This window comes from Mandrillus leucophaeus, unplaced genomic scaffold (assembly GCF_000951045.1).
Source record: "Mandrillus leucophaeus isolate KB7577 unplaced genomic scaffold, Mleu.le_1.0 Scaffold345, whole genome shotgun sequence".
Taxonomy (NCBI): domain Eukaryota; kingdom Metazoa; phylum Chordata; class Mammalia; order Primates; family Cercopithecidae; genus Mandrillus; species Mandrillus leucophaeus.
In genome coordinates, this window is record NW_012103643.1 from 475918 (window position 1) to 487610 (window position 11693).

Here is an 11693-nt window from a genome sequence, read left to right on the forward strand (position 1 = left end):
ATTTTAAAAATTATTGGAAGTAGCTGTAAGTTGAAAAATATACAAGATTTTCAAACCTGATGATGAGATATTTAAATATGACAAATTCGATATTTTGTAATGAGATGGAATAGTTTTAGAATTGAACATTTGTAATTTTTACAAGTCTTTACTTATCCTGTTCCAAATCTACAAGGTATTTAAAACATAACGTACATGACCCAGTTTTACTTTTTATTATTTATTCTTCGACTTTTTAATTTTGTATGGAAGAGATTCGTTTAATTTGAGTGATTATATAACATGTCATACATCCTTTACAAAGTATAAAAAATCCTCACTTATCTATCTGACTTCCAGCATCTTAGTCATCTTTATCAGCTAAGAGCCAGAAATAAGGAAATGCAACTGGAAGTAAAGGAACTGAACTCACTGCTGTACTGTTACTATGAGACCTGGTAGAAAAATTGCAGCAATCTAGATCCATTTAATGGAGGATACAGCAACGTTGTACTTCTCAGTATAAACCTATTCCTGATCTCCTATCCACTGCCAGAGCTGATACACAAAACTCTTGAGTGTTGAACAAGAGTCTCACGTTTACTAAGCAGGGAATTCTAAAGTACTTAATATATTTCAGGATGATGTCTCTGAATTGTCAAAATTAGTTTTGCTGTTTAGTAGTACGTTTAGATATTGGAGAAGATTTACCTCAAAACTGTTTTTTGGGGATACTAGATTTTTTAAAATAATGGTATATTGTTGAGGGATTATGATTTCATTTTTAAACAAAGGTAAATTCCAAATTTCTTGTAAGGTACAAGTTTCTTGTATGTTTCAACTAATATGTTATGAATTAAATTAATGATATTAAGGGTATCATTTTTCAGAAAATTTGAGTAAGATAAAACAAGCTAGATGCTGACCATTTTGTTAAAATGAATACTAATTTTCAGTGGGATGGTCTTTTTGCAAAATAGTATGTACCAAAAATGGTATCATTTTGTACCATTACATTGCCGTTTTCTCTAATAATGACATCCCTAGGCTATCCTAAGGCTGTGTTTTAGTCTGCTTGGGTTGACATAAGAAGTACCATAGACTGGGTGGCTTACACAACAGAAATTTATTTTCTCACAGTTTTGGAGGCTGGAAGTCCGAGATCAGGGTGCCAGCATGGTTGAGTTCTGGTGAGGGCGCTCTTTGTAGCGTGCTGACAGCCACCTTCTCACTGTGTGTTCACGCCGTCTCATTGCATGTGGTGCCTGGAATGAGAGCAGGCACACACACTTGCACAAGCTGTCTGGTGTCTCTTCTCATAAGGACACTAATCCCATCATGGGGTCCCACCTTCATGACCTCATCTAACTCTAATTACCTCCCAATGGCCCCACCTCCAAATACAATCACACTGGGGCTTATGGAACCAACACACGCATTTGGGAGGGGAGAGCACACAAATACTCAGTCCATAACAGGTTGCTTAAAATATTGTAGAACTCTGAAATCATTTGGAGTATTATTTTTGGAATAACAAAACTGAACTGGTTAGTAATCAACCTCAGACAAAACTAAAGTCTGGACCCTAATTCAACAAAATTACAAAAGGAATTGGAATTGTCTTTTGAATTTATGTTACAACCTGCAAATATTGCTGCTTTTGGATTCTGTATGTAACTTAGAAAGTATTTTATTGACTGAATTGTTAGGGTTGCTGGTTGATCTCGGATTATCCTCCTAACTCTTTCCTTTGATGTCTGTTTCCTTTCTCAAAGCAGGAGCAACCATCAGGGTAACAGGTATCTGACAATTTATCAATCTTACATGTGTTTTCATCCATCTCAATACATTAGATGTATGAATCTCTTCTTCATACATCTAAAGTTTCACCCATTTTTAAAACCACCTGTCTCCATTAATAAATTCTATCATACCATAAAACCTGCTTTTTCTTCTTCTTAGTATTTTGGATTTTAGGAACCATGTTGTTGTTCTTGCTAATGCTTTACCACTTTTTGCTTCATTTTTAAATAAAAATTAACAAAACTAAAAAGTGTAACTTCAAGAAAGTAAGATTTAGGTATATGAAGGCCTTTTTGGCAAAAGCAGATTGGTTCTTGGTTTTAACAATGGCATTTATGTAATTACATAAACACAAAATTCAGTATGTTTTTTAGGAAAAAATATTTGGGGGAAATATTTTTTCAAATAGTTTTAGTAGCAAGATTGTTATTGGTAAGGAAGAACTGATGGTTTAGAAAGACAAAAGTTAGCAGTATAACAGGATTATTTAAAGGGCCTTCCAACACCTTTCTCTGTAAAAATAGCACCAGTTTTAATATTGTCATCACAAATCCTGCTTAGATTACAAATTAATTCTAATGTGATGAATAGTGATGTGGTTGTCATTGTAATTTCAAGTCTGGGAAAAATGATCCTGATTCTATCAAATTAACATATTTTGAAATAAAAATTTTCCTATATATGAAAATAAAGATTCAAATGTGCAGCACTTATGCAGCAGGTGACTTCTATTCTAAGCTGGCAGAGCACGAAATTCTCCTCTCCTCTAATGTCTGTGTTGCAGACGGTTCTATCTGCCATAGGAGAATTTTGTCTCAGACTCAAATATTTCCATTTTATATTAACTATAAATAGTCCAGAGATTTTTGGTAATACAGAGTTAATTTTATAATAGCTATATAAATTTCCTTGTAAGTACATTTCCACATATAGATCTACTTACCTAAGACATTTAGAATACAGTTTAAAGTCTGTGACATGTTTTCTCTTTAATTTTGTACAAATTTATCACACTAAGTTTGAAGAAAAGTATACTTTTTCAACCAATTATAAAGCATATTCTAGGATAGTTGAATAAAACAGATACTTGAAAGTTATTCACTTAAGTCATCCACACCATTTCCTCTTACAAGTGAACATCCTTCCTTATTCTTAAGCAGTAACTGTTTCATAATATGCAGTTACATTTTATTGAGACTGCTGCTGTTTTTTTCCAATATATTTCATGAAAGTATAGTTATTTTGCTTTAACAACTATCCAAATTCCTGTTGGGCAGTGCTCATTTTATTACATTGCCAGTCTTGAACTGAATTTTCTTTTTGGGGCCGTCCTATCCAACCCTGAAGTTTTCTTAAGTTAGTATAAGTGTCCAAGTCATCTACTCTAGTTTTAAGAATTATATACATTTTTTTCAAAATTAATAATGAATGCCTGATAAGCTAATTTGCCCATGAGGCCAGAATCGTAGTTCTTTTCCTTCATCTGATCAGTTGGCTTTGCTCAGTCCCTTGGCTGTGCTCCACTCCAACCAGCTTCTTTATGGAGTAGGGACCAAGGGATTTAGGGCAAGAGTGAAGGAATTCCAAGCACTCTTCCTACTGATGACAGTTCACAGCCAACTCTGTCACATAGAAGGGACCAGGCTCCACTCTAGGCACATCTTCATTGTGGTTGTAGATTTCATAAACCAAATAGAAAATGGGACTTTTTTCCCTCTGGTTTTAAGCAATGGTTGCATTTGATTACTAATAGTGTATCTGTTTTGGAACATTTTTACAAGACAGGAAGGTCAGTTTTTTTACGGAAAGTTGCCACATTACTCAGTTTTTGTTTTTTGTTTTTTAAGACGGAGTTTTTGCTCTTGCCCAAGCTGGAGTACAGTGGCGCGATCTCAGCTCACTGCAACCTCTGCCTCCCCGGTTCAAGCGGTTCTCCGATTCTCCTGCCTCAGCCTTCTGAGTAGCTGGGATTGTAGGCGTGCACCACCATGCCCGGCTAATTTTTTGTATTTTTAGTAGAGACGGGGTTTCATCATGTTGGCCAGCCTGGTCTGGAATTCCTGACCTCAGGTGATCCACCCGCCGCAGCCTCACAAAGTGCAGGGATTAATCAGGCGTGAGCCACCTCTCCCAGCCTCACATTACTCAGTTTATTCAACAAAGGAGAGCTTGCATTAAAAGTCAGCTGTGCCGGGCGTGGTGGCTCACGCCTGTAACCCTAACACTTTGGGAGGCTGAGGCAGGCAGATTGTCTGCGCTCAGGAGTTTGAGACCAGCCTGGGCAACATGGTGAAACCCCATCTCTACTAAAATACAAAAAATTAGCTGGACATGGTGGCACACGGCTGTAGTGCCAGCAACTCAAGAGGCTGAGGCACAAGAATAACTTGAACCTGGGAGGTGGAAGTTGCAGTGAGCCAAAATCGTGCCATTGCACTCCAGCCTGGGTGACAACACAAGATTCGGTCTCCAAAAAAAAAAAAAAAAAGCAAAGAACTCTCAAAATTTATTTTTCCAACTAGAAGAGGGAGAGGGAAAGATGGAGTCTTCATCTTAAGAATAAAATATGCTAATAGAATTTATTTTATCTGTAAAATAGAATTTCCATAGTAACATTAATTCTAAATGAAAACATACTTAAAAGAACAATGAAACCACATCATCATCATCATAGATGGGTGTTGGAAATTTATTTATATAGATTCACCATAAGTTATAAGTATGGATTTCTTAAGTTCATACTGAAATGTGATAGAACTGGGCATGAACAAATTTGTTAATTCTATACAATTCTCCTTCTTACCATTTCAAAACTTGCATGAATGAAATAAGCTCTGATTTTGAGAGATTTAAAAAATTGATTTAATTAGAAAGGATTTATTTAGGAAGAAGTTTTTAAAGATTGTAGCTGTTTCATCTTATTTAAACCACCAGAGTAACAAACTACACAAAGCTACTTTTTAGTTTCTAAATTTACATGCTTGCCCCTAAAAAGGGAAGAATAATTGAGACAGGAAGAATGGGGGGTATTAAAAGTAAATATAAACTGATTTTTCAGTGCTCCCTTTCTTTCGCAGGTAAAAACAAATGGAATCTCTGGTGTCAAACGAGAATCACCGTTAAAGATTGACCCATTTGAAGATCTGTCATTTAATCTGCTTGCTGTATCAAAGGCTCAGCTATCTGTTCAAACGTCACCTGTTCCAACCCCAGACCCAAAGAGGTTGATTCAGTTGCCTTCTGTAACGCAAAGTAACGTTAATACTTTGAGTTCTGTAAGTTGCATGCCAACAATGCCTCCAATTCCAGCTCGGAGTCAGTCCCAGGAAAATGTGCGAAGTTCTCCAAACCCATTTATTACCGGCTTGACCAGGACAAATCCTTTCAGTGACAGGACTGCTGCTCCTGGAAACCCATTTAAAGCCGAGTCTCAAGAATCAGAGGCAACTTCATGGTTCTCCAAAGAAGAGCCCGTTACTATCAATCCTTTCCCTTCTCTGCAGCCTCTCAGTCATAACGAAGGCAAGGCTTCCTCTTCACTTGATGGCTTTAAGGAAAGTTTTGATCTACAGGGGCAGTCTACATTAAAAATTAGCAACCCAAAAGGATGGGTAACCTTTGAGGAAGAAGAGGACTTTGGTGTGAAAGGGAAGTCAAAGTCAGCTTGTTCAGATTTACTGGGTAATCAGCCAAGTTCATTTTCCAGCTCCAACCTGACATTGAATGATGACTGGAATAAAGGTACAAATGTCTCTTTCTGTGTGTTGCCATCAAGAAGACCTCCTCCACCTCCTGTCCCTCTGCTCCTGCCTGGCACCAGCCCTCCAGTAGATCCTTTCACAACCTTGGCCTCTAAGGCTTCGCCCACACTGGACTTTACAGAAAGATAACGCCACGCAACAGAAGACAGTGGGCATTTGCTTTTGGCAGGTAGAGCCAAGAGAATTGGGCATTCGTATTTCATTATGTGCAATAAGTCATTGTAAGTGCACTGATATCTTCACAAAACACCACTATTTGATGTGTACAGAGTTGGAATATGTGTATATTGGAAATAAGGAAAAACCCTTCTCATTGTTAACTGGAGTTTTGATGTATTTCTCTTTGGATGAATAGGAGACAGTAGTAGCCATAAAAAGTGCTTAAAACTACTTTAGAAAACAGTCCTTATTCAGAAACTTTTCGGTCAGGCTTCTGAAGAATCTCAAAAAAGCCCACCCAACTTTCAGCTGACATTTCCACCAGCCCTCTCATACTTGTTAACAATCGGTATCTATGAGTATTTACCAAAGAGCTGCCAAGGTTACAGTGAACAGTTTTGAAAGGCATTGCTTTAAAGGAAAAAAGTATAGGTATGTGTACATATATAATACATACACATATACTTCCATATACATTTATATATTTTCACAATTCATAGTTTAATTTCTAGGATATAACTCAGACCAAGTTATACCTAAAAGTTCCAAGAGAGTCCCTTTCTCAATATCACATTACCAAAAAGATGGCTGCAATGTAATTTGGACCTTTCATTAATTTTGTTTTCAAAACTAGAATAATCTCACCACAGAATCAGAATTTTCTACCATTCCACACCCAACACCTTCAAATACACACAACCTTGTTACTTTTTACTCCAGCGCCTTCATATGCTTTTCTCCAGGAGGAGGTTCTTGCCGCTGGAAACAGCCTATTTTGTGGTCACTGTCAAGTGGATGGATATTCTAGTGCTCCCAAAAAAGCACTATGGCCTTATATGCAGGGAAGGCACATACCACCAAGTTCAAGGAGAAATACTAGAGCTAACCGTACTCTCTTCTCTGCGTACATTTGAATGTACGTTGCCTGTATCCCTCCCATATTTTCTTTTTGCTGCTTTTGCTCTGGAACTTTGCTTTTAGCAGGGAAAGCAGCCGTCCCCTGAGTGCTTTGAATTGGGGATGTATCCACTGTGTTCTCCCCCCTCTTACGAGGCTACATAACACATCTGTGATGCTGCTTTAAGTTTTTAGAGGCTATACCTCAAATTAGCTGTGGATTTTGTCTCCTGCACTGCCAATATGCAACTGATCCCGCTTTTATTAATTTTATGAAGTACACAGAATTTTTACAGAATGTAGTATTTTGATATCATTAAGTAAACCAATCAGAAAACTCCTTGAGCAATAGTTGTTTCTTTGTCAGTTTCCATTACAATCATCTTTACCCATTAAGACTTACATTAGCGTTCCTTTTATATAAAGAGTTGTATATGTCCACCTAAATTCCTATGTCCACACTTAACCTTTAAAGATGTACATTGAGGGAATATAAAAAAATAGCGTTCATGGCTACGAATATGTAAAATGTTAAAAGCACAGCAAACTGCACTGCACTTAGACATAAAGCAAATCTATTAGGGAAAAAAAGCATTTTTCTAAATGCTCAAATGTTATCAAAATACTATATTTATAGAAGTAATCTTCTCTGTTAACAGCCAGGATTTGCTGTTAGAAATAACTCTTGTGAGTTTTATATTGTGCTTTTTGGAGGTTCTAATCATTTCAGCAGTAGTGTCTTTTAAACAGCAGTATTACTATAAGCAGTATGCTTCAAAATGTGAATTAACTTGTTGAAATTGTGGCTTTAACATCCATGTGACTAGTGTATATGGTATTTGCTCTCCATTAGCAAAATAATTCATTGTTAGGTAAACTTCACTAGTGCGAATTGCAGTTCTGTGAGCAATGTTTCCTATTGGATATAAACTACTGTCTAAAATATACATATCAGCAGCCCAGCCTTTATCAGGAAATTACACTTGGCAAGTTGCTGAAAATGCACAAAGTTATGAAAGTTAAAGGTATGCTGCAAATAACTAGCCATTATTCTGTGTATTATTAAATATTTACTAGTTCTGTTAAAAGCAGAGCAGAAGTTAGACACTAAGATCTCTTTGTGAACTCTGTTCTCTATATTAGATTGCTATTTATATGTAAGAATTTTATTGCTTATGTGGCATACAATATTTATAATGATAAACTTTATAGAAGTACAGTATTAAAGTCAGTGGTACACAGACATTCTGTACATATCCTGTGAAACGTGCTGTCATATGAAATAAATATATCTGTCTTTACCATGCTGACTTCTTTGTTCGAAAGGGAAGAATTTTTCTCAGCCATTTTCCGTGTACTTTACATACACAAGTTTAGTGACGTTCAAACTAAATAAGCCTAACCCTTATTGCCGAATCAGGTATTTTAATTCAAGACCTTATTTTCATTTCTCCAGATAGTGCTTCCTCTAAAAGTAAGAAGAAAGATTTTCTGAGATTACTAATCATTATTAAAAAGTCCATGCCCAGCCTGGCCAACATGGTGAAACCCTGTCTCTACTAAAAATACAAAAAAAAAAAATTAGCCAGGTGTGGTGGCGCAGGCCTGTAATCCCAGCTACTGGGGAGGCTGAGGCAGGAGAATGGCTACAACCTGGGAGGCAGAGGTTGCAGTGAGCCAAGATCGTGTCATTGCACTCCAGCCTGGGCGACAAGAGCGAAACTCTTTCTGGGGAAAAGAAAAAAAAAAAAAGAAGGTCCATGCACTTACTCCATAAGAGAGGCCCTAACTCAAAATCATGCTGACTTGAAAATAATACATGAAATATGAATTATTTTTCTTACCCAAAGCAGAAGGAACAACTGGGGGGCAAAAAGGAATTGGGACACAACCAGACAGAAAAAGGGACTGACTAAAAAGACCCAAAGTAAAAGGCCAGGGCCGGGTGTGGTGGCTCATGCCTGTAATCCCAGCACTTTGGGAGGCCAAGATGGGTGGATCATGAGGTCAGGAGTTCGAGATCAGCCTGACAAACATGGTGAAACCCTGTCTATACTAAAAATACAAAAATTAACTGGGTGTGGTGGCAGGGATCTGTAATCCCAGCTACTCAGGAGGCTGAAGCAGGAGAATATCTTGAATTTGGCAGGTGGAGGTTGCAGTGAGCCAAGACCACGCCACTGTTCTTCATCCTGGGGGACAGAGGGAGACTGCCTCAAAGAAAGAAAGAGGCCAAGGCTAGGCAAGGTGCAATGGCTCATTCCTGTACTCCCAGCATATTGGGAGGCGAAGGCAGGAGGATTGCTTGAGCCCAGGAGTTCAAGACCAGCCTGGACAACATAGACTTTATATCTGGTAAAAATCAAAAAAATTAGCTGGGCATGGTGGTGCATCCCTGTAGTCCCAGCTACTTAGAAGGTTGAGGTGGGGCATCACTTAAGCCCAGGAGATCGAGGCTGCAGTGAGTGAGCTATGATCACACAACCACACTCCAGCCTGGGCGTCGGACCAAGACCCTATCTCTTTAAAAAAAAAAAAAAAAAAAGGCCAAGGCTAGTGTTGCCTTTTTTCATACCTATCTGGTTGATATTTGAAATTCTTACCTTAATTCTTAATGTTCATTAACCTTTTATTAAGAAGTTACAGAATTATTGCCTTTAAAAAACCATTTTAAGATACTTGTAGGTTAATATGGAGTTATAAGAAATAATACAGAGACCCCATGTACCCCTTTACCCACTTGCCCCCACGGGTAACATCTTGCAAAACTACAGTACCAGAGTATGACCAAGACATGAACGACACAGAGCATTTCCATCACCATAAGGAGCCCTCATGTTGCCCTTTTCCCACTGCCCTTTCATCCCATCTCCTTTTCCCCTGCCCTTAATTAACTTCTGGCAACCACTAATCTGATCTCTGCATGTATAATTTTCTCACTTCAAGAATGTTATGTAAATTTAATCGTGGTATGTAACCTTTTGGCGTTGGCTTTCTTCACTCAGCATAATTCTCTGGAGATTCATCTAGGTTGCATGTACTGTCTGTTCCTTTTTATTGCTGAATAGTATTCCATGGTATGGATGTACCATCATTTAACCATTCATCCACTGAAGGACACCTGGGTTGTTTCCAGTGTGATAGCTATTACAAATACAGCTGCTGTGAAGAGAAGTTTCCATGTCTCTGGGATAAACACCCAGGAGTGCAATTGCTTGGTTATATGGTAATGGCATGCTTCCATTTTTTAAAAACTGAAACTTTTCCAGAGTGCCTACCCTTTCATATTCCCATCAGCAATGCATGAGTAATCCAGCTTCTCCCCATCCTTTTCCTCATTTGGTGTTGTCGTTATTTTTTTATTTTAGCCATTATAGTAGTGGATGTTTCCTTGTGGTTTTAATTTGCATTTCCCTAACAGCTAATGATAAAAATCTTTTGTTTTTGTTTTTTTGAGATGGAGTCTTGCTCTGTCAACCAGGCTGGAGTACAGTGGCACAATCTTGGTTCACTGCAACCTCCACCTCCTGGGTTCTGATGATTCTCCTGCCTCAGTCTCCCAAGTAGCAGGGATTATAGGCGCCTGCCACCATGCCCAGCTAATTTTTTGTGTTTTTAGTAGAGATGGGTTTCACCATTTTGGCTAGGCTGGTCTCAAACTCTTGACCTCATGTAATCTGCCCAGTTCAGCCTCCCAAAGTGTTGGGATTACAGGTGTGAGCTACTGCCCCCAGCCTGAAGATCTTTTCAAGTGCTTATTTGCCATCTTATATTCAGTGAAGTGTCTGTGGTATTTTGCCCATCTTCTAAATGGATTTTGTTTTTACAGTTGAGTTTAGAAGATTATTTACATATTCTAGATTCTACTCATCTTTCATTGGATATGTGGTTTGCAGATACTTCTCCAGTCTGTAGCTTAGTTTTCATTCTTTTTACATGACCCACAGCCAGATTCTGAGCTCTGCAGGGCCAGAAACTATAGCAAGGGTGATAGGCATGTAATAAGCAAACTCACAAGAAACTGATGTATAAATCAAAACACCAATTTATTAATGTTAGAAAAACGTCTGACCATATCAAGGATTACCAATTATACGGAGAGAGGGGAACTCTTACATGGTTGGTGAAAGAGTAAACTGGCACATCAGCTCAAGAAAACAATTTAACAATATTAGGTAAAATTCATGTACCCTATCAACAAGAAATCCGACTTCTAGAGAAACTAGGATCTGCGGAACATGAGAGGCATTGTTTGTAATGGTGAAATCCAGAAATAAATCTCAACTGGGGAGTGGAGTGGAAAATAAGTGAGTGAAAAGAACATATGAGAAAACCCCACAGTGTAGCCATAAAGCAAGATACAAAATAGTATGACATCATTTATATAAAATTTACGAGGTCAGCTGCAGTGGCTCACGCCTGTAATCCTAGTACTTTGGGAGGCCAAGGGAGGCAGATCACGAGGTCAGGAGTTTGAGACCAGCCTGGCCAACATAGTGAAACCCCGTCTCTACTAAAAATACAAAAAAATTAGCTGGGCGTGGTGGCAGGCGCCTATAATTACCCAGCCACTTGGGAGGCTGAGGCAAGGAGAATTGTTTGAATCTGGGAGGCGGAGGTTGCAGTGAGCCGAGACTGCACCACTGCACTCCAGACTGGGCAACAGTGCAAGACTCCGTCTCAATAAATAAATAAATAAAATAAAATTTAAAATACACAAAAGGATATATTTTTAGGGGTACATACACATGTTAATGGTATTAAAAACATGCAATGGAAATGATAAGCACCAAATTCAGAATAGCAGTTTACCTCTGGAGAAGGGGAAGAAGAGAATGGGATTAGAGAGAGGCCTTACCTGTATTTGTAGTGTGTTAGGACCTAAAAAAAAAGGCAGTCAATAGAGCAAAATTTGCTCTTTCCCTTTCTGGCTGCCTGATATCCAGCAACCATCATGAAAGACTCATAAATTATCCAGATCAGGATGTTAATCACTGATGGACTGCTGAACAGATACAAATGGTCATAAGATGCTCTTCATCCTAGAAAGGCAACAGCACCTCAAATACAAAGAGAAAACTAGTGAAAACTCAC

General features: G+C 38.2%; 1 protein-coding gene across 5 annotated transcripts in view; it reads left to right on the forward strand.

Moving 5' to 3' along the window:
* Positions 1-11691, forward strand: part of SYNJ1 (synaptojanin 1) — a 104614-nt gene extending 92923 nt beyond the window's left edge. For 2 of the 5 annotated variants that reach the window (XM_011989042.1, XM_011989044.1), the window contains 2 exons: positions 1755-1778; positions 4860-7905. In XM_011989042.1, coding sequence (XP_011844432.1) covers positions 1755-1775 — 21 coding nt within the window. In that variant the 3' untranslated portion in view covers positions 1776-1778; positions 4860-7905. Of the gene's footprint in view, positions 1-1754; positions 1779-4859; positions 7906-11545 lie in introns of those variants that run through there. The other 3 variants (XM_011989039.1, XM_011989041.1, XM_011989040.1) reach the window with 2 other exon arrangements.
* Positions 11692-11693: the final 2 nt, after the last annotated feature.